The sequence below is a fragment of the Solanum dulcamara genome, chromosome 8 (assembly GCF_947179165.1).
Source record: "Solanum dulcamara chromosome 8, daSolDulc1.2, whole genome shotgun sequence".
Taxonomy (NCBI): domain Eukaryota; kingdom Viridiplantae; phylum Streptophyta; class Magnoliopsida; order Solanales; family Solanaceae; genus Solanum; species Solanum dulcamara.
The window spans coordinates 73914359-73940980 of NC_077244.1; the positions used below are offsets into that span (position 1 = coordinate 73914359).

The 26622-nt window shown below is 36.3% G+C and overlaps 3 protein-coding genes and 1 long non-coding RNA gene across 4 annotated transcripts; all 4 read left to right on the plus strand.

Annotated features, from left to right (window-relative positions):
- Positions 1-4016: 4016 nt before the first annotated feature.
- LOC129901574 (uncharacterized) lies at positions 4017-8564 on the plus strand. Its single transcript, XM_055976808.1, has 9 exons — positions 4017-4297; positions 5305-5509; positions 5792-5882; positions 5971-6116; positions 6669-6912; positions 7012-7116; positions 7203-7385; positions 7472-7676; positions 7939-8564. Exons 1-9 carry the CDS (start codon positions 4099-4101, stop codon positions 8424-8426), a joined length of 1866 nt encoding a protein of 621 aa, XP_055832783.1. The 5' UTR covers positions 4017-4098; the 3' UTR covers positions 8427-8564.
- A 709-nt stretch (positions 8565-9273) lies between these two features.
- On the plus strand, positions 9274-10685 carry LOC129900849 (uncharacterized). The gene is made up of 3 exons (XR_008769709.1): positions 9274-9811; positions 10038-10398; positions 10524-10685. It is a non-coding gene; the product is annotated as an uncharacterized LOC129900849 (long non-coding RNA).
- A 329-nt stretch (positions 10686-11014) lies between these two features.
- Positions 11015-22460, plus strand: LOC129900161 (probable beta-glucosidase I). The gene is made up of 5 exons (XM_055975102.1): positions 11015-11151; positions 11246-11340; positions 12984-13082; positions 21349-21848; positions 22326-22460. The coding sequence occupies exons 1-5, from the start codon at positions 11015-11017 to the stop codon at positions 22458-22460; spliced, it is 966 nt and encodes a 321-aa protein (XP_055831077.1).
- A 1602-nt stretch (positions 22461-24062) lies between these two features.
- LOC129900162 (uncharacterized) lies at positions 24063-25094 on the plus strand. Its single transcript, XM_055975103.1, has 3 exons — positions 24063-24144; positions 24240-24290; positions 24442-25094. The coding sequence occupies exons 1-3, from the start codon at positions 24063-24065 to the stop codon at positions 25092-25094; spliced, it is 786 nt and encodes a 261-aa protein (XP_055831078.1).
- The last annotated feature ends 1528 nt before the right edge of the window (positions 25095-26622 follow it).

The window sequence follows — 26622 nt, forward strand, 5'->3', positions numbered from 1 at the left end:
ATTACCTGACTTCTCCCTCATTCTCTGTTCCCCTGTTCTCTGTAATTTTTTTTTTAAATCCATTTTAGATAGGATTAAAAATGAGGAATAAAAACAGGCAACTTACCAAATTATTTCAAATTCTAAAGAGAGTAAGATAGTTTTCCACACCAAATTAACCTTCAACGTATTTCAAAGTCAATAAGTACATTAACATAATGCCATGAAATGGTGGATTAGCCAATTGAAATATATGGAGACTAAATCATAACTTCACAAGGATACTTTTTGTAAGGTTATTTATTTACTTGTTATTTTAAATTTCAATAAAATAAATTCAAGTAATGTACTTTCTTCGAACTATATTAAGTTGTACTAGATAATCAAAAATACACTTTTCTTATTTAATATTTCAAGTAATTTATTATTGAAATCAATTTAATTTTGAAATACATCTCAATCAATAAATGAAAAATGAAAATAGTATCTTTAACTATCACTAGCAATGTAATGTTTAAGAATATTTTAACATTAAGTATATTATATGAACTCTTTGTGCCCTAAGAACTTCAACAACTAAAAAAATGACACACATGTTTTAATTATAAGTCTAACTTGTTTGTCAATTTTCCTATTCTTAAGAGTTCTATTTCTCTTTTCGAAACTTTAAAGGACTTATTTGCAATTTTTCTGTCACGTGATTGCTTTTTCTGAAAATATCCGAAAAGTCACACAAACTTTACTACAAACAAATTTCTATTCCTTTTTAAAGAGATTTTTTTTTGATGAAAAATAAATAATATTTCCTCCGTCTTATATTAGATGAACACTTTCTATTTTATATGGTGATTAAGAAATTATTAATAGATTAATTATCTTTACTATTTTCTCCTTTGTTCATATCAATTCAATATACATAGAGTATAAAAATAACTAGTATTGAGAGTTGTTCACATTCAAATTGCCATATTAATTGTAGGGATAAAATAAGAAAAATTTAATTAATTCTATCTTGATTTAATAAGTGATCAAGTAATATGGGACAAACATTTTTAGTAAGATGCCCATCTAATATAGAATGGAGGGAGTACTTAGGAACAAATATATCGCGTCAAATATAACACATTTGCCATCCGTCAACAGATGGAGTCACATATATCTTGTTATAACAAAAGCAAGTAGTTACTTTTCCCCCCTCAATGCCCTTTTGTGTCGAGTCTGTTGCATAGGACTTGTTTGGTGTGGTTTATATTCCCTATGCGGTTTGCAGGGTATTACACAGTGAGAATTTTACCCAGTACATACAAAATACTCACCCGTAGAGCAAAGGCTGACCGCTGATATTCCAAAAAAAATCTAAAATAAGCAAAATTCATCCATATTTTCAAACGCCGAAAGCTTAACACCTGATGATATTTTTTGTGAGTTTTACCAAATTGGCCAAGCAGAACACACAAAAAGAATGGGGAGATTTTCAGTACCCATGAGGTTTTTGTGTTGTACTGCCTCTGGGCAGTGATTTCAGAGGCAGAGTATCTTAGTACAAGGACCCAAAACAGCCAATGGTTAGAGGGACTTCGAAAATATGATTATCAAACTATTCTCTTACAGAATATAAGAACTTCATTAAACAACGTATAAATATGAAAAAAAGTTTTTATAATTCTCTTCAACTTTGAATTATTCACTTATTTTGTACTATTAAAAAAGACTCAACAATTCACTTAGAGGAAATAATTGGGATCAAATATGTCCTCATCAAATATAACACATTTGTCGTCGATTAATAGATAGAGACAACTGTCGACGATACCAGTATCACGCAATTAAGGTTTTTTTGGGATAATTATTGTTATACCCCAAAAAGGAAAATTATTTATCATTGAATACCCCCATTCCTTTCATGCCCCCAAAAAGGAATTCGCGCGTCTTCTTAATACCATCAGAATATATATATACACACTCTGATAGTGTCATGAAGAAAAAAACATTGTTCAATTATTTCTTGATGCTATCATAATTTATATATATACTCTGACAGTATCATGAATGTATCAAGATCTGAATAACACTGCAGTGAAAAATGCTTAACTGTCCTTGATACCTCAAGAGTATATATATATTGTACTGTTATCAAGGAGCAAAAAATAATTAATCATTGAATAAACTGCCCAATTACTTCTTGTTACCATCAAAGTATATATGAGTGTATATATACTCTGATAGTATCATGAAAAGAAAACACTGCAGTAAAAACAGTGCTCAATTATTTCTTGCTACCATCAGAGTATATATATACTCTGACTATATACTCTGACAGTATTATGAAGGTAACGCGAAAACAGACACGAGCCAAAAAAGGGGCGGGGCAGTGCTGTAATTACTTTGGGCCTTTGGTCCAATTAGGATAAACAAGTTGGGTAGGTCCAGCTTAAGTACATAGTTTACTACCTTGGTCTATTTTGTGTAGTTTTTTTTAATATAAAAAACACAAGATAAATTTAAACTTTTCATAGGGTGGAGGGGTGAATAAAAAAGCTATTTTTTTCCAGAAATAAGTGAAAAATTCTTGAAAACAAAAAAAACATTTTTTTTCACTTTGAAAACAAAAAGACAATTTTTTATTTTTTTTTCAAAATGGAACATGCCAAATGCCTACTAAGTCCCTAATCACACTCTACCCCCATTACCCCACCATGGACGGAGCTAGAAGCTTGGGTACGGTTCGATCGAATCAATTAGCTTTTGTTTAAATAGTGCATTTTTAAGAAATTCATTAAATGTGTATAAATATTATAGGGAAAACGGATGATATACTCCTCAACTTTGTGATTTAAAGTTGATATATCCTTCGTTATAAAAGTGACTCATATATACCCTTATTGTTAGTTGTTACACAAATGGCCCAGATATACCTATTTGATCTAAGGCGAGTGAAAAAAATAATTTTAAATGTAATTTTTTAATTAAATATTTTAGTATTTATTATTTTGATGGTCAAATTATTTTTCGCTCATTTTCTTGTAAAATTAATCATAGATTTTGACTGCCCTAGGCTAGAGGACTTGACGGACCACCTCAGAGGTCGGAAGCAGATTTTTTTATGGATACAAAAAATAAGTCACAATATAGCCGCAAAAAATAGTTTTAATTTTTTCTTACTTTTTTCTCTTTTTCCATTCATCATTTTTTTCTTATACTTTTACAATAAAAATGAACTAAAAAAATTAAATAAGAATAAGAAAGACAAATAATGATAAGCAAATAGATCTATAACGGAGATATTTAAAATTCAAATTAGGCATTAAATCAAAGAAGTCAAAAGAAAATCATGTGTGAAAGAGATCAAATATACCTAAACTTTGCTAGAGGATCATATATATCCCTACATGAAAAAATTTTAAAATAAAAATAATGTTTTCATTATCATTAGATGAAAATGGTATATGTGAGTCACTTTTGTAACGATAAGAGTATTTATGAGCCATTATAATAATAAAGGATATATGTGAACCACTTTTGAACGAGGAGTATATCAATTTTAAATCGTAAAGTTTAGGAGTATATCATGCCTTTTTTTTCAATATTAAATTTAGAACTCAGTTATTAACACTTAAAGTTGTAATTTCAAAACCCATAAAATTGATTGCTCCTTCCTTAACTAGAGGTCTCGGGTTCGAGCTTGAGTGTGGAAAAATCCTTGGTAGGAAGCGCTTCCCCCCGAATGGCCCTACGCAATGCGAACCAGAATAGTCGGACTCCAATGCTAGTAATGGACACCGAGTGGGAAAACAAAAAAAATCAAAAGAGTGAAATCCTTACTCTCCCCTACCAAGTACCCTGTCACTCAATGTGCATGGTGTGTGTAATGTGTATATATACTGACCAACTCACCTACTTATTCTCAACAAAATTGCTTGTTCAAAGTAGAAGCTCAACAAGTAAGTTATCCATTTCTTGTTTATAGCTGTTTCCTTTTTCATACTTCTCAACAAACTTGTTTCTTGTTTGTTCACATATTTTTTTTGTAATGCTCTTCAATGTGTGCTATTTTTTTGTGAGTTTTACCAGATTGTCCAAGAAGAAGGCACAAAAAGAATGGGAAGATTTTGAATATCCATGAAGGGTTTTGTGTTGTTCTGCCTATGGGCAGTGATTTCAGAAGCAGAGTACATAAAATACAAGGACTCAAAACAGCCAATGGTTACAAGAATGAAGGACTTGATGAAAAGGATGACTCTTGAGGAAAAGATTGGTCAGATGACTCAGATTGAGAAGAGATTTGCCTCAGCTAATGTTATGAAGGAATATTTCATTGGTATGTTTAGAAAAATTCATCCTTTGTGTTTATAGTGCTGATTATAATTGGAAACAACCTTTCTAACCCATAAAAGTAGAAGTAAAGTTTGCATACATTCTAACCTCCTCATATCCCGCTTGTGGGATTACATTGTGTATAGCTGTTTGTTATAAATGTCATACAGATTACAGAAAAGTGATCTAAATCAAAATGATTGATCCTAGGATGATAGAATCTTTTGTAATAACATTGGCGTTTAATTGAATGGAGCCTTGGAACAACGATAAAGTTGTATATGTGTGACCTACGTCACGTGGTTCGAACCGTGAATAGAAATGCTAAAGTTGTTTATGTGTGATCTACGTTACGTGGTTCAAACCATGAATTTAGTCACGGCTTGTCTCAAGGTAGGTTGCCTACATCACACCCCCTTGGGTGCGGCCACTCCCTGGATCATGCATGAACGCCGGATGCACAAGCTGTGCATTCAGCAATTAAGGCTTGATTCAGGGTAGGACACCTACATTGCACTCCCTTGGGGTGCTTCCCTTCCCAGAACTCTACGTGAACGCTAAATGCTTTGTGTACCAGGAATCGCCAATGTTATACCAAAAGATTTTATTTTTTCAAATCCTATTTTGAGGGGGAAAAAAGGTATTTAAAGAGAACATGGGAAAGGGGTGGCCTACTTTCTTTATCCATTATTATCCTGCTTATTGGAGTTCATTTTATCTCTAGATTGACATGACCATTCTTAAAAACGTGCTCGTATGTTCACTAGATATTCCAGAACTTTGCTCATTTGGTGTTAGCAATATCACGTTTTTAGGTGTATATTTGACTACATATGTTATCTCATTCAGCTTACAGAAAAGTGATTCTAAATCAGGGTGCTTTATCGTGAAAACGGAGGATTTTTTTTTTGTAATAACATATGCATATTATAGATACAAGAAAAAGGGGGTTGATCTGCTTTTTACTGTAGTGTATATGGAATTCATTTTTTATAAAAAATCTTCTGGCAGGGAGTGTGTTGAGTGTTCCAGGGAATGTTCCTGCACCTAAGGCCTCTGCTGAGGATTGGGTCAATATGGTAAACAAGATTCAAAAGGATGCTCTTTCGACCCGCCTTGGTATTCCAATGATTTATGGGATTGATGCAATTCATGGACACAACAATGTCTATAATGCTACTATCTTTCCTCACAATATTGGGCTTGGTGTCACCAGGCAAGTATATAAATTATGCATCTGATTTTTGTTCTGACTATCGGAAAGTACTAATTTTGTGTGCTTTTAGAATGTAGTGAGAGCTCATCTCCTAAATTTGATTAATAAAGATTCATGATAGGTAGTTTTCACATTTGTCAATCATTTGATACCTTAGGATCAAGAAATGATCCTCAGGAGGTCAATTATGTTCCAAAAAGAAAATGATCCTGTTATGTATTTTCAACTTCTCCTAATGCTTGTCTTTCAACTATTTGAGTTAAAAATTTCACTTTAATGCAGGGACCCTGATCTTGTGAAACGGATTGGTGCTGCAACTGCACTTGAAGTTAGAGCCACAGGAATCCCATATGCTTTTGCTCCCTGCATTGCAGTAAGTTGATATGATATGATTTGAATGAACTTTTTGGTAAAGTTGCATTTCAATTTCTTTGTTATCTGAATAACTGATTTATGGTTAGGTATGCAGAGACCCTAGGTGGGGCCGTTGTTATGAAAGCTACAGCGAAGATGTCAAAATTGTGCAAACCATGACAGAGATAATTCCTGGTTTACAAGGAGATGTGCCAGCTAATTCTAGCAAGGGTGTTCCCTTTGTTGGAGGAAAGTATGAATCTTTATCAATTTTCACATCCACTACTTTCCTGTTCCTATTAGTGATTTACACCAGTTGCATGCTTAGAAATGAAAATGAAGATCACTTCATCAAAAACCAAAAAAAATAAATAACAAATGATGATTATCTTACAAACTCCTTCATAAGCATAAATTTTTTATGAGAAGGCAACATGACTGGTGGGACTTAGTGATCTTTTTAGTAACAATGTGTCATTTATTCACATCACATGGAAGTTTCTGTCATACTGGGCAAGTTTGGATTTGATGATCTAAGAATCAACCCTATTGACCAATACTTGTTGGTCACAACATATAACTGGTCCTATCATGGTCAACTATATATAGTAATTATCTTGACAATGACCTTTATCTTTGTATCAAATATAATTGAATGGTTTAAGTATTGTTAAGTGATGTTAAAGTGAGTTAAAAGTTATTTTCAAGATAATGTTTTTTGGTGCTGGAATAGTTCTAGACATGTTTATATTTTGTCGTCCTTTGTTGTGGAACAGTTGGTTGATTGCACTTTCAACTGGTTAAGGTCAAAGGTAGCAGCCTGCGCCAAGCATTATGTGGGAGATGGAGGCACACTGAGGGGAATCGATGAAAATAACACTGTAATAAACTCAACTACTTTACATGGCATCCACATGCCTGCATATATTGATTCCATCATAAAGGGTGTTTCAACGGTGATGGTGTCTTACTCAAGCTTGAATGGGGAAAAGATGCACGCTAACCGAAAACTTGTCACTAGCTACCTAAAGAACCAGCTCAACTTCAGGGTAAGAATGATTAGCTCGACTCATTCAGAATCAGTAAGTTAAGGTCAAGTGAGGATATATCCATGTATAACACCTATTTTGGCCTTGCATCTTTTTCAGGGTTTCATCATTTCTGATTCGGAAGGCATTGACCGGATTACAAGCCCACCTCATGATAATTACACTTATTCAGTTCAAGCTGGAATTTTAGCAGGAATTGACATGGTTGGTTTGTTATGTTTGATCTTGAATCATTTTTATCAAAATGATAGTTTTAGTTACTCTATATGATTGTTTCATCTATGCTGCAGGTTATGATTCCAGAGAAGTATGCAGAATTTATTGATGATCTGACTCGATTAGTGAAAGATAATATCATTCCCATGAGCAGAATTGATGATGCAGTAAAGCGTATATTGAGAGTTAAGTTTACCATGGGTCTCTTTGAGAACCCACTGGCTGACCTAAGCTTGGTAAACCAACTTGGTAGCCAGGTAACTTTGATATTCAGAAACTGTTTCAATTCTTGGGATCTAAGTCTGTTACGTGTGATCTATTATGCTTCAACGCCTCTCTGCAGGAGCATCGAGAGTTGGCAAGGGAAGCAGTAAGGAAATCACTTGTCCTTTTGAAGAACGGCAAGAGCACTAGTCGTCCATTACTTCCCATTCCAAAGAAAGCACCAAAGATACTTGTAGCTGGAACTCATGCTGACAATTTGGGTTACCAATGTGGAGGCTGGACAATACATTGGCAGGGCGTCGCAGGCAATGATTTAATAGTTGGTATGTCTTCTCATGTCCTATAGCTTCCACTTCACCACAAGTGACATTTTTGGGCCCTCTTTTGGTAAGGAATCTGCTATTTCGCTAGATAGCAGAAACATGCCTTTTCAGGTTTTACTAATTCCATTTTTTCGTGGGAGATTAATTGTTGGACCTGATAATATGACAATTCTTTTACATGACAATAAATAGAAGTTAAACTGATAATTGTTGGACCTGATAATATGACAACTCAAATGTAGCATTATTCTACATTTGGCAGGAACCACCATTTTAAGCGCTATCAAGAAAACTGTAGATCCGTCCATGCAAGTAGTGTACCAGCAGAATCCTGATGCAAACTTTATGAAGTCAAACGAATTCGACTATGCCATTGTTGTAGTAGGTGAATTCACATATGCAGAGTGGCATGGTGACAGCTCAAATCTTACAATACCAGAACCTGGTCCTAGCACTATTAACAATGTCTGTGGGGCTGTGAAATGTGTTGTAGTTGTCATCTCTGGTCGTCCAGTCGTGCTAGAACCTTACGTCGATAAAATAGATGCACTCATCGCTGCTTGGCTTCCGGGGACTGAAGGCCAAGGTGTTGCAGATGCTTTATTTGGTGACTATGGTTTCACTGGTAAACTTGCTTGGACTTGGTTCAAGTCAGTTGACCAGCTTCCTATGAACGTAGGTGATGACCACTACAATCCCCTCTTTCCCTTTGGATTTGGACTCACAACTCAGCCAGTGAAGATGAATTAATAGACAGTATTGATACTATAGTGTGTACTTGCAAGAAAAGCTAGTAGTAAGTTATTATCATTAATAAAACTGGAAGAAAGAGCAGAAGGCAGAAAATTGTATTGAGGGCTTCCCTTTGAATATATATTATTATTATTATTATTATTAATTGCTATTAATTACGATTTTGATGGGTTGTTACTGCTACAAAAGTATTTGTAGGGTGGTCATGTATCTTTAAATTTGAGAGTACTTAAGACAAAAGATAAATCAAAGGACGAAATATAATTTCCCAAAGAAACAACAAGATTTTAGAAAATACAATGCTTAAAATTTCCACAAATGGGGTGGGTCTTAATGCTAGATCATTTTCCTTTTTTTGTAATCTACTAGAAACTAACCAGTATTAGTATTAAACATGTTGAAAACTATGTAGACTCATTCAAGTAAACTGAATACATGGGAAATCCCCTAATGAATTTATCGATAATACAGATATTAGTTCACCTGGGAACTCTTGAGGACTTGGTTTAAGGCTATCCATGACTGCTGGAGATCCACACTATGATCTACTAACTCCCCACCTCATACCAAACCCCTCCCTTGAGATTATTACAATAAGCAAGTAAGCAAGAACCTATTGCAACTAGGTAGAGATGGATCTGAGAAGACAATGACAATGATGATATGTATTTCCTAGTTCTTATTTCAATTCTATTTGGTCGACGTGTCTAAAAAAAAGGACATGCTCTTTCTGTAGCAACCAACAATTTCGATTGATCTTATATGTAGTATTGTACAAAGTACTTCAAGATTTGAAGTTCTCTGCATTTAATTTACATGAATCTGTTGAAAACATAATTTTTTATATAATATTTATGTAATTCCTTAAAATTAGATAAGTACACGCGCAACGCGCGTGCTCAGAGACTAGTATATTACATAAATACGTTTGTATGAAGTAGGCGTTACATCAATAAAGTTGTCAACATTTACAGAAATGATCAACACCCATTTCTCATTAAAGTTAGCATCAGTATTCCACAAAACCAACTAAGATGTAATGTATATGTATATAAAGTTTGTATCAATTGCTACACAAGGTGTTGTTAAACTTTTAGATTTACCTTTGTCGTGGTGGTTGAATGAAAAGCTATTTTTCTATGGTTTTAGTGAAGTGTGAATATTTTGATTGTGGCAGGGAGTGTACTGGGTGGTGGAGGAAGTGTGCCATTTCCAAAGGCTACTGCTGCAGACTGGGTGAAGATGGTAAATGAGATTCATAAGGGTTCACTTTCAATACGCCTTGGTATTCCCATGATTTATGGAATTGATATAGTCCATGGGCACAACAATGTCTACAAAGCAACGATGTTTCCACAAGATGATGGCCTTGGAGTCACAGGGTAAGGGAAATCACGGTTATATATATTCATTTCTGCAGCATTCTTCACAGTTTTTGAAATGTTCATAAGTGTTATTCTCAGGGAATTTGGAAAGATCACTTTCAAATAAGAGATATTTTGTTGAATATATAAGAGATTTAACAATTTAATTGGTTATTTTACTACTTTTTCTTGAAGTTCTTTATCTCATTTGCTGATTCTTGGAATTATCTCAACTTTGTAATAGAGACCCACAACTTGTGAGCGGATTGGGGCTGCGACTACCCTTTGAGGGCAGAACCACAGGAATCCCTTACACTTTTGCACGGTGCATCGCAGTGAGTACCATCACATCATATGCAATCTATATATTCTTTATTTGATATCTTTCATCATAGGTCTGTGTGTTCGTCTGCAGTAAAACACTTTGAACATATTTTCAATCTTAAACCTCCTATTATGGATCTCACAATTCTGGATTGCATTCCTACTTGTATTTGTTATGAGGATAATACAAGTATGATCAGGTGTCCTAATGAAGAGGAGATTTAAGGGGTTTGTGTTTGATATGAGCTCTGATAGTGCTGCTGGTCCTGATGGTTTTTCTGGTAAATTCTATAGTAGCTGTTGGGAAATCATTAAACAAGATGTGATAGAATTTGTTCAATTTTTCTTTATTAAAGGTAAACTGACCAAATTCTTCTCTCACACCTTGTTGGCCTTGATCCCTAAGGTGGAGGATCCCGCTAACTTCTCTGACCTAAGGCATTAGCCTTGGCAACTTCTCTAGCAAGATCATCACCAAGATTCTCTCCAAAGCTTATCCTAATCTTAAGCTAGACTATCCATGGGTCCAAATTTGTGACATTGTGGTGAGACTTAGGCCAAACACCATTAGCAGTGTGATCCAAATTTGTGACATTGTGGTGAGACTTAGGCCAAACACCATTAGCAGTGTGATCCTTTGGACAATGCCAAACCAAGGAAGTATCAATAATATTAATACCGATGGGAGCTACACATATCATAATGACAAGGCAGGGATTGGGGGGATAGCCAGAGACTACAATGGGGATTTTGTTTTTGCTTTTGCTATTCCTAACCAGTGCCAAAATTATAATATAGCAGAGGCTTTGGCTGCTCAATATGTAGGCCAATGGATCAAAGATAACAATCACAGGTTGTGCACAATTGAGATAAAAAAACTCTTTGATTACAGTGAATATGCCGAAGAACAAGAAGACCAACAACCTAAATTTGAAGACTTTTGTGGATGACACTGTGGGCTTGATTGATGGAGCAGATGTTACCTTCTCACACTGTTATAGAAAAGCTGATAAAGCGACTGATTTTCTAGCAAAGTTAGCCGCTGCTCTTGATCTGAACTAGTGTTATAAACTTTAGACCATATCTTTCTGGTTTCCAGAACAGCTGCAACTTGTGCACTGTTTGAAGAATGATCTACAGATCAGCTGTGCACGTAAAGATTAAAGCGACATTTGAATTTATTTTAGAGATCATGCTCGATGATGGTCAAAAATTGTATAAAGGTTGCCTCAGCTGATGTAATGAAGCAATATTTCATTGGTATGTTTTGAAAAATTCATTCTTTATGTGTATATAGACTATAGAGCTTCTTATATTATATGTCATGCAGTTTACTTAAAAGTGATCTTAATCAGACATTTATCCTAAGATGATAAACTCTTTTGAAATAACATTGATGTTTAAATGGGCGGAAACTTGAAGCAACGGTAAAGTTATTTCTGTCAGTGGCGGAGCCAAGTGTCATTTGATACTCCTTTAGACACTGTTTAGCTAGGTCAAAATTTTAGTTTTATGTATATATGCTATATGTTGACTCCCCTTGTCTTTTAGGTATGCCTACCTTTTTTATATTTTGACACACTTCGTGAACTTTCTGGCTCTGCTATTGGTTTCTATGAGACCTAGGGGATGGGTTCGAACAGTGGATTTAGTGATCATGATATTTGCCTCAGGGTAGGCTGTCTACATCTCACTCTCTTGGTTGTGACCCTTCTCCAGACCGTGCGTGAAAGCCGGATGCATGAGCCGTGGATTCAGCAACTAATATTAAGGGGAGGAAGCATCACAACTAAAGTTTGATATGATAATAAATTGAACATGAAAATTTTACGTGGAAACCCCTCAAACAGATAGAGGGGAAAAACCACGAGGTAGAAGGATTTTACTATGATAATATGAAAGTACACTACTCTCAAATACAACGAGAAAACAACAATAAACACTTCTCTCTTGTAAAAGAAATAACTCACTAAAGAGGATACTCAAGACTACAATATTTATCTTGGTGTATAACTCTGTTTGTGTTCTTACTCTTTTGAATTGTATTTTTGTGGAATTATCTAAATGAGGGCAAAAGACCCTCTATTTATACTGGAAATGCCTAAAATACGCGTTTTCGTGTAAAATACGCGTTTTCTTGTCAAAAGTTGCTAAAGGAGGCAACAACTTTTGAAACCCGTAAAATACGCATTTTCTTCTTGGATGGTGCATGTGCACCGCCCTTTTTGACTTTCTTGCATTCTCCCATTTGAAGATTTAATTGATAATCAATTAAGTCTTCACACCATCCTTTCTACCAATTACTGTAATATTACGTTTCTGCTAGGCCAATAGAAGGTCGACACCATATAAACTTGTTACTGTTGATCGGCTTCGTAAACATAACTGCTAGGTTGTCATTACTGTGAATTTTCTGAATATCCACACTGCCTTCTTCCACCTTCTTATGAACGAAGTGTTACTGAACTCGTATGTGCTTTGTCCTTGAATGAAATATTTTTTGCTAGATGCAAAGTGCTCTGACTGTCACAAAACATAGCAACCTTCTCTTGTTTGTGCCTGAGCTCCTCCAGTAACATCTGCATCCATATTGCCTCTTTGCTAGCTTGTGTAGCAGCTACATATTCTGCTTCCGTCGTAGATGTAGCCACGATAGACTGCAGTTTTGAAACCCATCTTACAGCTCGTCCAGCATGAGTAAACACATAACCTATGGTGGACTTGCTTTTATCAAGATCACCCGCATAATCTGAATCAACAAAACCTTTAACAGTAAAGTCTGATCCTCCATAACACATTGCAACATCTGAGGTATCCTTGATATATCTCAGAATCCTCTTAACAATATTCCAATGCTCTCTACCAGGATTAGCCATGTATCGACTAACTACTCCTACTGCTTGTGCAATGTTGGGTCTTGTACATACCATGGAGAATAGTAAACTTCCCACTGCTGATGTCTATGGTACTCGAGACAGCTCCATCCTCTCTGCTTCATTGTTAGGACTCATACTTGAGGATAACTTGAAATTAATAGGAAGTGGGGGTAGAAATTAACTTATAGTCTTGCATCTTGAAGCGTCACAAGATTTTCTTCAAATAGTTCTTTTGAGAAAGCCAATTCTTCCTATTATTTCTGTCTCGGTGAATTTGCAGTCCTAGAATCTTGTTTGCTGGTCCCAAGTCCTTCATTTCAAACTCCCTAGCAAACCGTGCCTTTAAATTTATGGGGCCTGCTACCAACATGTCATCAACATACAACAGCAAAATAATAAAATCGTTATCACCAAATCTTTTGTAATAAACATAAGTATCTGAGCTATGTCTGTTGTATCCAAGGCTTATAATGAAGGAATCAAATCTCTTATACTAACACCTCGGTGCTTGTTTGACTTGTTCAACCTGCAAACCAAGTTCTTATTTCCCTGTTCTTCAAAACCTTCTGGTTGGAGCATGTGAATTTCTTCTTCAAGATCTCCATGAAAAAATGCTGTTTTGACATCTAACTGCTCCAACTACAAGTCAAATGTAGCACATATTTCCAGGACCACTCGAATTGTTGTGAGTCGAACAACCAGAGAAAATATCTCATTGAAGTCTATACCTTCTTTCTGAGCGAATCCTTTTACCACCAATCTTGCACGATACTTCTCCACTTGATCATTACCATTGCGTTTGATATTGTAAATCCATTTGTTTCCAATGGCCTTCCTTCCTTGTGGTAATTGAACAAGATCCCATATTTTATTTTTATGAAGAGCTTCAATTTCTCCTCGCATTGCTGCCATCCACAGAGATGATCCTTGGCCTTTTATAGCCTCGTGAAAAGTTGAAGGCTCTTCATCCTCTGTTAATAGACAATATGCAACATGCCGTCCATAGAATAATCTGAGTGCCAAGATGGTTCTCTTCTCTCCCTAGTTGACCGTCGAACTTGTGGAGTTTCGATCTCAACTTTCTCTTGTTCTTTATGCTCTGGTGTCGCTTCAGAAGAATTTGAAACTTCTTTTATTTATATAATTTCAACTAATTTTTCTTTCGAAGTGCTACCTTATTTTACTTGTATCTCGTTTTCAACAAATACAACATCCCTGCTGATTACTACCTTGCGGGCAGTGGAATCCCACAAGCGATACCCCTTGACTCCATCAGCATACCCTAAGAAAATGCATTCCCTAGATTTTGTATCCAACTTCAATTTTTCTTGGGTGTTGTACATAACATAAGTAGGACTTTCGAATATATGTAAGCAAGAATAATCAGCTGATTTTCTTGTCCACATCTCCATTGGCGTTTTTAGATCAGTTGTGGTTGATGGTGACTGATTGATCACATAAAAGGCGGTTTTGACTACTTCTGCCTAGAATGGTTTTTCTAATCCCGCAGTTGCTAACATAGCTCTTGTCCGTTATGAGAAGGTTCTGTTCATCCACTCTGCTACTCCATTTTGTTGTGGAGTATATGCCTCTATGAACTGGCTTTTAATACGTTCTTGTTTACAGAAGTTATCAAATTCATCACCAGTGTATTCTTCTCCATTATCTGTCCTCAAACACTTGATCTTTTTCTTAGATTCAAGTTCCACCCGCGCTTTGAACTCTTTGAAAATCGGGAAAACACTGCCTTTATCTTGATTGGATACACCCAACTTCTCTTGGAGTAGTTGTCGATAAATGACATAAAATATTTTGCTCCTCCTAGGAAATCTATCGGTGCTTGCCAGACATCAGAGTAAACTAGATCTAATATTTTCATGCTTTTAGCAAAGGAACTGCAAAACTTCAGTCTATGTTGCTTACTGGTAATACAATGCTCACAAAAGGGTAGTGTAACCTTTTTGAGCCCTGGAAGAAGCTTTTGCTCATCAAGAATCTTCAAACCTCATTCCTACGCGGTTGATGCTTCTCCTTCTTGGTGTGTTTTACCTTTAAGCACATATAGATTTGCAACAAGTTTTTTCGCTTTTATCACTATAAGCGCTCCTTTTGATATTTTCATGATTCTACCATGAGTCTTATATGAACATCCATTATTAACCCAAAGAAAATAGATTCTTCCTCAAGTCTTTTACATGTCGTACCTCCTGGATGGTATGTACCGTGCCATCATACATCTTTATTTTGATGGACCCAATACTAATAACATCCAAAGCATGATCTTCTCCCATGAACACAAATCCTCCTGAGATAGGTTTATATGATGGAACTATTATCTCCTGGAAGTCATGTGCCATGTTGCTCCTATGTCCAAGATCCAGATATCAGTGAAACATTTTCTGCCTTCATTATTTGATATTGCTTATATAAAATATCACCATCATCCGAGGTACTTGCAACATTCCCTTGAGCATTTGATGACTCAGGGTGTTCACTCTTCTTCTTGAACCAACAATCTTTCTTGATGTGCCCTTTCTTGCCATATTTGTGACACTTGATATTCTTCTTACTTCTTGATTTAGATCTACCATGATTGTGACTCCTACTAGGGCCACGTTCCATTGGTCTTCTCTCACCATCGTCAAAGCTTTAGCTTGCTGCGAACTTGCTTATCAGTCTTCCTTATTTTTGAGTCCATTTTCTTCTTTTAAGATAGTGGCTGTAACTTCATCGAAAACTAGATTGTCTGTATTGTTCATCAGGTTGATGATGAGTTGATCATACGAGTCAGGCAGACTTTGAAGTAGAAGCTCCACACGTTCAGTCCCCTCTATTTTGCAGCCTATTGTTATAAGTTGCGAAAATAAAACATTCAAAGTATTGATGTGTTCAGTAACCGACATGGACTCTGCCATTCGAAGAGTATACAATCTTCTTTTTAAGAAGATTTTATTATGAAAAGACTTGGCCTCGTACAATTCCATAAGAGTATCCCATATTTCCTTCGTCGTCAATTTTTAGCCATACTAGACAACACTTGATCAGCTAGTGTCAAGTGTAGATTAACAGCTGCGTTGCTGTCTATGTCGTTCCACTTGCTGTCATCAGTAAAGTTTGTGGGCCTGCCTTCAATTGCAACTAAGCAATTGTCTTTTCTCAATATCGCTCTTATTTTTAATTTCTATAATGAGAAATTAGTCCCATTGAATTTCTCAACGTCAAACTTTATTGTACTTGACATTGTTATTTGCTTCACACCCTTCTAGATTATTTCTGAATATTTTTGCGAACAATCGTGACAAACTGTACTGTCATCAAAATTTACTATTCACAGATAGTACCTTCGCATAAACAGACAGAATAACCGAGGGCTCATATACAACTGTTAGGGGGAGGAAGCACCATAACTAAAGTTTGATATGATAATAAATAATAAAAATAAATTAGACACGAGAATTTTACGTGGAAATCCCCCAAACAGATAGAGGGGAAAAACCACAGGGTAGAAGGATTTTACTATGATAATATGGGAGTACATTGCTCTCAAATACAAGAAGAAAACAACAGTAAACACTTCTCTCTTGTAAAAGGAATAACTCACTAAAGAGAACACTCAAGACTACAATATTTATCTTGGGGTATAACTCTCTGTGCTCTTACTCTTTTGGATTATATTTTTGTGGGATGATCTAAATGAGGGCAAGAGGCCCTTTATTTATAGGAAACTGGAAATGCGTAAAATACACATTTTCGTATAAAATACGTGTTTCTCGTCAAAAGTTGCTAAAGGAGGCAACAACTTTTGAAACACATAAAATATGTGTTTTCTTCTTGGACGGTGCATGCGCACCTCCCTTTTTGACTTTCTTGCAACTAATGCTTGTTTCAGAGTAGGAAGCCTACATCATACTCCCTTGGGAGGCGGCCCTTCCTAGAACTTTGCACGAATGCGAGATACTTAGAATACTGGGAATAGCCTATGTTATACCAAAATAATTTATCTTTCAATCCTACTTTTGAAGAAAAAGAGGAAGGTACTTAAAGAGAACATGGGAAAGGGGGTGGCCTAATTTCTTTACCCATTGGTTATCCTGCGTATTGGAGTTCATTTTATTTCTAGATTGACATGACCATTCTTGAATGTTTGTGTCACGCCCCGGGAGGATACCCTAGACGTAACCGGCACTCAGGAACCATTTCTGGCTCCCAAGCGAACCACATAGCCTGATCAGACATCCGTTCATCCATTCAATCGGTAGAAGACTTAAAATAAAGAGAATATTTGGTGGAAAATCCCAAATCTATAATCTAACTCAAGAAAGAAAGGCCATGGGCCAACAAATCAAACTTCAATCTTTGTCATTAAAATAGTTTGACAAGAATAAATTCAAGGAAATGAAATACTCAACCGATCCATCACTATCTAGTCTATGAAGCCTCCATCACTACTATCTAATTGGTGCCAATGACATGTTCATGGATACCTCAAATCAAAATGAAAAAGGCTAACTCAATGCAAGAATGATATAAGTGGTGTCCTTCGGATGAAGGGAAGGACTCACCAATACACTGAGTGTGTATAAATCCTCAATGGTGCTTCTATTGACAATCTCTTAAACCTGTCTCTGCATCATGAAATGATGCAGGTCCAAATGGACGTCAGTACGTGGAATGTACGAGTATGTAATATGGCAGAATGAAACATACCTCAAGGAAGAGTAACGATGGTTCAATTATCTCAGCTCAGAAAGGTAAGAGAGACTCAATCAAAGTGTCATAAGTCTAAAGTAAGGATATAATTTAGACAAAGACCAATCATAAACCATTCAATCCAATCTGATCATGTACGATACAATTCAATTAAATCATTCAATTCAATCCAATTATATATCATTCTATTGAACCCAATCACATATCACCTAATCCAATCCATCACACATCAACTAACCCGATCCAATCGTACACAATCCAATCACATATCATCTAATCCAATCCGATCATATACAATCAACTCAACAATCAACTCAAAGGATTTAACTCAATAACTATGCAAATTAAATTATGCAATGTTTTACAATCCAACTCAATCATCAACCAATCTCAATCGAACCAATCATATCATGCACAAACCACTCAATTTAGGAGTTTCTCTAACCGACAACAATCCCACCACCTATATATAGGTGATGCATAATGAATCACGCCGTTGCTCTGTCCATTCATACTTGCCAAGGTATGAACGACTCAAACCAATCATAGATCCGTCAATCAATCAAGTCCTATCATTTTAGGACAATAAAATAGGGAAACATACGACACGGTACAATCCCTTCCTACGTTGCCGGCGTAGTTTATGGGATTCGAGTATGGACTATACTCTTACCCAATTCGGTGCTCAATACTCCTCCCAAGAATCAATACGCGCATAGCTATTAAGTGAGTAAAATATTTAAATATTTAGCCTCATCGGACTCTTTCAAATTAACTCATTTAGTCTCATTGGACTCTTTTGAAAACTCAATCAAATCTGGCCTCATTGGACCCTCTTTCAAATCGACTCATCTCCAATCATCAAACTCTTCTCTTTAAAAATTTATACAAATCTCAAAATTTACATTTTAAAAGAAAAATAATGCTCAACTCATTTATACTCCAAATACTCATGTTCAAAATGATTAAAAGACTTCTCAAACTCAACTCATGCTTAAACTCTTTTTTTTTTACATCATAGATGAAAATAATCATCCTTTAAAACTCAAAATAGTGTGTAAATAGTTTATGCAAAAATGTTCACAAAACATTTATTTAAAACTCTTTCTCAAAAGATTATTTATTTTCAAAATATTCGTAAGACTCCAACCACATCAAATTAGGTAAATCACATATCACATGGTCACATTAAACTCCAATCCATTTCATCACACAACCTCCTCATCAACATAATCTCTTCATCAATCATTCTACATATATTAATTAATCACCATTCACATCATCATTCACACCATCATCAAAACATCATCATTCGCATCATTTTCAAAATCATCATCCACATCATCATCAATTATTATCCTTACCTTATTGTCAAATATCATCGTCACATCAATATCAAATGTCTACTCCACTATCTTCATTTTAGTACTATGTTCAATTTGTAGAAGCAAAAGGACATTCTTAACTATCCAATTCATTCTTTTTATTCCAATCAATACACATATACACAAAACCATCCATCTTAACCTCGAGACATTTATGACAAGAAATCTCATCTTGGGTTCATGGGAATGAAAGATGAATCCATACTCTCAACAAAACTCAACTCAAGAATATCGTCACTGCCTATAAATCTATATACAAAGATATATTTGTAGTCAATAATATGAAAGATAACTATTTAGTAACTCAAGTCATTAAAATCATCAATCAACCAATAGTATCTAAAAACATTCTATAGTTTAGGAAAACTTTCAAGAAAACCTTCCTAGAAGGTTCAACTCTTTCACAACTCGTATCCAACACATCTATGGGCATATGGAAGAACTCAATCCATATTTTAGGTTAGCCTTGCATACCTTGTGAAGACTTTGAAGAGACCTAGTTGTTGGTTCTTCAATGGGAGACTTGAATCCTTGAAACTCTTGAAGGTACCCTTTGTTGGAGAAGGATTTGGAGAAGAAGAAGAAGAAGAAGAAGAAGAGAGAAAATATTAGGGCTTTTAGAGAGAGAGGGACTGAAAAATATGGTCCCAAAACGTCCAAGGATAGGTATATATAATTAGAAAAAAGTCCAAGTTGCCCCTCTTCAAAAAATCTGGAAAATTGGGAAAAAATCTTGCTGGCGCTATAGTGGCGCGTTGCGCCACTGCAGCGCCAAGCCAAAATAGGCCTAAAACCCTACACATCTAATAGTGGCGCGTCACGCCAAGGACCAAACTACTGAGACTGTTTTCTGGCGCTATAGTGGCGCGTTGCGCCACTGGAGCGCCAAGCCTAATTTCGCCCAGGCCTGAAATTCCTGCAGCACTAGTCCGTAGTAAAATAGTCATAACTTTTGACTCCGAATTCCAAAAATGCAATCTTGGTGGCGTTGGAAAGAAGACTCAAAGACCTTTAATTTGGTAGGTAGTGGGCCACCTAGTTCATTATATTCTAGGAGATATGGTCGTTTGAAGTTGACCCTTATACTAACTCATCTGAAAACTTAATCGATTGGAGTTCTTTGGACTCGACTTGGTGCTAGAGATCCCTTATGACCCCTAAACACATCTAACACACTAAAAATACTTAGGAATTAATCCTAACTCATATATATAATTACAAGTCCTTCGGTTCGAGGCTACACACACATGAAGAAATGTTCGAGTCTTTGCGAAAAATTTTCTGGGGTGTTACAGTTTGCTCATACATTCACCAGAGATTCCAGAACTTTGCTCATTTGGTGTTAGAAAAATCAGTTTTTGACTACATGTTATCTCATACAGTTTACATCAGGGTGCTTTATCGTTAAAAGGTAGGATTTTCTGTAATAACATATGCATTTAAAGGAAACAAGAAAAAGGGGTTGATCTGCTTTTTAATGTAGTGTATATTGGAATTCATTTTGTTGTGTATGACCAAAATTCAAAAACAACTCGTAAGTTATTTATGACCAAAATCTGTTTTTCTCACTCTTAAACATTGAATGATTTTTCGTTGTTATTTTCATTCGATTATATATAACTTCTTGCATGATACATCTGCCGCTATAAAAAGCAAATAGATTACCGTTTCGTAAAGAAAAAGTAGAAGCTTCTTAATTCTAGCTAGACATGAGATATTTGCAAATTGCAACCATAGCTAATAATGTTGGTAATCTTAACATTTAAATCATGTGCTGCATGCGAAATATTGAAGAAAAATGGAAAGAAACATGGCTAACTGCACATTCGGGTATATTGGAAATACAAAATTAAAGTTGTTCGAACATTATTTTGTTGTAATGAATTTTAACAACAAATATAGGATATACTATTTCACATTCATGAAAGCAGTATACAATATAACTTGAATCTATTTATCAATTTCAACTGGCATTGTTTCTAGCTTTCAAATGTTATGTGTAACTCACCACACATTGTTCTAATAGTATTAATTCTAATTAGTATGGGATAAACGTGCAACACACATATCCAGAAACTAATATGTATAAATACACAGTGTTTGAAGAATGATCTACAAAGCTGTGCACGTAAACATTAATACGACATTTGAATTTATTTAAGAGATCATGCTCGATGATCGTCAAAAATTGTAAATGAGAATTATCATTTCTTGTAGCATCAGACTGAACAAGCTCTCATATATATATGGACAAATACAGGAACTACCATTTTAAATGCTGTGAAAAACACAGTCCATCCATCTACACAAGTGGTCGACCAGGACAATCCAGTCGTAAACTTTGTCAAGTCTAACCATTTCTCCTATGCCATTGTTGTTGTGGGTGAGATACCCTACGCAGGGATGTCTGGTGATAGTGCAAACCTTACAATAGCTGAACCTGGTCCAAGCATCATATCCAATGTCTGTGGAGTTGTGAAGTGTGTGGTAGTTGTCATTTCTGGGCGTCCAGTTGTGATGGAGCCATATCTTTCAAATATAGACACCCTTGTGGCTGCTTGGCTTCCGAGAAGTGAAGGCCAAGGTGTTGCCGATGTTCTGTTTGGTGACTATGGATTAACAAGCAAACTCATGCGCACTTGGTTCAAGTCAGTTGATAAGCTTCACATGAATGTTGGTGATCCACATTATGATCCTTTGTTTCCTTTTGGATTTGGTCTCACTACTGAGCCACTTGAGCTAAAATTCACCAATGGGCCCGTACCATTAACTCCCTCACTCTCCCAATATCCCTACAAACTCCCAATAAATGGCTCCTACACCACCGGGAGATGATCGGTTAAACTTCACTTCTATTAAAAAAAAAGAAAAAGAAAATTCACCAATGGGCTCGGACCATTAATTCCCTCACCCTCCCAGCATCCCAACCAACTCCCAATAAATGGCTCCTATCCCAATCCGGTTGAATTAATTACTGAATCAACTCAACAAAAAAATAGATTTTTCTAATCCCGGAGTAAATCCCCAATTAATGAAGTGGAAGGGTCATCCCCTCTCTCCTCCTAAAAAGGCTTCAATGGTAGCGCATCCTAACCTCTCTCCTTACCAAAGCTTTTTATACTCTGAGGAAAATAATCATCACTCCGTTTCAGTTGAAATGACCATGGCCATCGCATCAAAAAGCCCTCAATTACTATATTAGTAGTAATGAACAATGGCAATTTCTAACTCCTGTAGGAAACAACACTCCTAACCTACAGCCCAGAAATGGCAAACAACTTCCCATTTTCCCAGCAACCACAGATCCCTTCGATAACACTCACAACGGCACCACTTTCTCCAGTCGTGGTTGGAGCTAGCTCTGCAAGATAGATGCATCACCTTATAGGTGAATATCGGAGGGAGACAAGTCTCTCTGCTACTTCGGTACCTAGCCTTCCTAGCCCAAATAATCAACGAAGGGATGAACCACGCGATAGAGGGACTAGGAACCCAGATATGGATGGAGACACTAAGGCAGACCCAACAAGAGGGCAACATCAATATGATATCCATGCAGGAGATGGTCGGTTAAACTTCACTTCTATTAGTTGTGAGTGTTTTTCAAGTGATTTGTATATATATAGATGAGTAGATGTGTATTAGTAAGTAAGAGAGGCAATGTAACAGTGATATGTGAAGCTCAAAATATTTAGATCTTTTTTTCCCTCTCTATTTTTCTCTCCCTCTTCTTCTTCTCTTTCTGTAAACATACTCCCATTAAAGAAGTTATCATCTTCCTCTTGTTTATTCCAGTAAGCAGTTACTCCAACTTTTACTCTTCCATCATTTATTTTTTTCAGAGCCCACTTTCAAGGACCATTAAATAGCCATCTCTCTTTTTTTTTTTTACAATTCCTAATTTTGGTTGTTTTTGTATTCGAAGTCTCTCTCAGCCGGTCTTCTACTTTTACGACAAGAATTTGCGTGTGTGTTATCTGTCACTCATGAAGAGTTTATGCAACAAAATAGTTCTTGCAGGAAGATATAGTCATTATGGCCTTTGTGTATCACTCATATTTATATGTACTGTCAAAAGGTTTAAAAATCAACTTCTTAATGAAGTAATGGACCAACCTTTTTGTTTTAATCTTGTACCTTTACCTTTCTATCTCTTGGCAAAATTAAAGCTTTAATTTCTCCATTCTATTCTCTATTTTTCTCACTCTTAAATCCTTTATGGGGAGTGATTTTTCGTTGTTACTTTCTTTCAATTATAACTTCTTGCATGATACATATGCCGCTAAAAAAGCAAATAGACTACTGTTTCATAGAGAAAAAGTAGAAGCTTCTTACTTCTAGCTAGACATGAGATATTTGTAAATTGCAACCATAACTAATAATGTCGGCAATCTTAACATTTAAATCATGTGCTGCATGCGAAATATTGAAGAAAAATGGAAGGAAACATGGCTAACTGCGCATTCGGGTATATTGGAAATACAAAATTAAAATTGTTCGAATATATACCCCTACCGTCAGAAATGACCCAGAAATACCGTTTTGGTCTAACGGGAGTGGAAAGATTTTTTTTTTTAAAAATAATTTTTGAATTTATTACTTTGATGGTCAAATTATTTATTCACTCATTTTCTTGTAAAATTTATCATAGATTTGGCTTCAACACCTTAGATTTTGGTAAGACACACATACATGTGGCTTCAGCCAAAGTGATAACAGAACAACTTGGACTCTAATTCAGTAGGGCTATTGAATCTTAGCACCATCTTTTTTAGTGGAATTAGTTAAAGACGCGTTTAAAGTATTGGTTAAAAATGGGTGACATTGTGAGAGTTTACCCAAGGGTGACATCAAGAGTATAATAACATAGACTCATCTTCTATTTTTTTGATGAAAAGGTAGAGATTTTTTTTTGTAAGTTACCAAGAAGGTACCAAAAGAAGTGCATCAGATAAAGGAACATCCTTCTATATAATGAAAGAGAGCAAGAGATCTGATAGTGAAGCTTTTTCATTAGCAAAGTATAAAGTAGCTCGAAATGGAGTAAACTGGGAAGGTGAATGAAATAGGCTTTGGTAGCATCAGTCTTGGATAGTTGGATATTGCCTGTCTACTTCTATAAACGTTAGACCATATCTTTCTGGTTTCCAGAACAGTTGCAACTTATGCACTGTTTGAAGAATGATCTACAAAGCTGTGCACGTAAAGATTAATGCGACATTTGAATTTATTTTAGAGATCATGCTCGATGATCGTCAAAAATTGTAATTTAGAATTATCATTTCTTGTATCATAGACTGAACAAGCTCTCATACATATATATATATATATATATATATATATATATATATAGGAACTACCATTTTAAATGCTGTGAAAAACACAGTCCATCCACCTACACAAGTGGTCTACCAGGATAATCCAGACGTAAACTTTGTCAAGTCCAACCACTTCTGCTATGCCATTGTTGTCGTGGGTGAGATACCCTATGCAGAGATGTTTGGTGATAGTGCAAACCTTACAATAGCTGACCCTGGTACGAGCATCATATCCAATGTCTGTGGGGTTGTGAAGTGTGTGGTAGTTGTCATTTCTGGGCGTCCAGTTGTGATGGAGCCATATCTTGCAAATATAGACGCCCTCGTGGCTGCTTGGCTTCCAGGAATTGCAGGACAAGGTGTTGCTGATGTTCTGTTTGGTGACTATGGATTCACTGGCAAACTCAAGCGCACTTGGTTCAAGTCAGTTGATAAGCTTCGCATGAATGTTGGTGATCCACATTACTATCCTTTGTTTCCTTTTGGATTTGGTCTCACTATTGAGCCTCTTGAGCTAAAATTCACCAATAGGCCCGGAGCATTAACTCCCTCACTCTCCCAACATCCCAGCCAACTTCCAATAAATGGCTCCTACCCTATCTCCTATACACCACCTGGAGATGACTCGTTAAACTTCACTTCTATTAAAAAAAATTCAAAAATAAGAAAAAAGATAATTCACCATTGAGCCCGGACCAGTAACTCCCGCACCGTACCAAAATCCCAACCAACTCCCAATAAATGGCTCCTATCTCAGTCTAGCTGAATTAATTACTGAATCTACTCAACAAAAAAATGGATTTATCTAATCTCGGGGGAAATCCCCAATTAGTGAAGTGGAAGGGTCATCCCCTCTCTCTCCTCCCAAAACGGCTTCAATGGTCGCACGCCCTAACCTCTCTCCCTACCAAAGCTTCTCATACTCTGAGGAAAATAATCATCACGCTGATTCAGTTGTAGTGACCATGGTCGCCGCATCAACAAAGCCCTCAATTACTATTAGTAGTAATGAACAGAGGTAGCTTTTAACCCCTGTAGGAAACAACACTCCTAATCTAAAGCTCAGAAATGGCAAACAACTTCCCATCTTCCCAGCAACCACAGATCCCTTCGATAACACTCATAACAGCACAACTTCCTCCAATCGTGGTTGGATCTAGCTCTGCAAGAAAGATGCATCACCTTATATGTGATATTCAGAGGGAGACAAGTCTCTCTGCTACTTCGGCACCCAGCCTTCCCGACCCAAAAAATCAAGAAAGTGATGAACCATGCGATAGAGGGACTGGGAACCTAGATATGGATGTAGTCGCTAAGGCAGACCCAACAAGCGAGAAACATCAAAATGATGTCTGAGATGGGCTGTTAAACTTCTCTTCTATTAAAAAAAAAAAAAAAAATTCACCAATGGGCCCGGACCATTAACTCCCTCACCCTCCCAACATCCCAACCAACTCCTAATAAATGACTCCTACCCCATCTCCTACACCACTGGGAGATGGCCGGTTAAACTTCACTTTGATTAAAAAACATGAAAAACGTAATTTAAAGAAAATTCACCAATGGGGCCAGAGCATTAACTCCCTCACCCTCCCAACATCCCAGCCAACTCCCAATAGATGGCTCCTACCCCAATCCGGCAGAATTAGTTAGTGAATCTACTAAAAAAATGGATTTGGCAAATCTCCAACTAATGAAGTGGAAGGGTCATCCCCTCTCTCCTCCCAAAGAGGCTTCAATGGTAGCACGTCCTAGCCCCTCTCCCTACCAAAGCTTCTCATACTCGGAGGAAAATAATCATCACGCCATTTTAGTTGAAGTGACCATGGTCGTCCCATAAACAAATCCCTCAATTACTATTAGAAGTAGTGAACAAAAGCAACTTCTAACTCTTGTAGAAACATCACTCCTACCCTAAAGCCCAAAAATGGGAAACAACTTCCCATATTCCCAGCAATCACAGATCCCTAAAATAACACTCACAATGGCACCACTTCCTCCAAATCACTTCCCAGTGTTGTGGGTTGAGCTATCACAGAAAAACATATGTATCACCTTACATGTGAATATCAAAAGGAAAAAAGTCTCTCTACTACTTCGGCACCCAGCCTTCCTAGCCCAAATAATCAACGAAGGGATGGACCACGCGATAGAGGGATTGGGAACCTAGATATAGATGGAGACACTAAGGCAGACTCAAGAAGCACGCAACATCA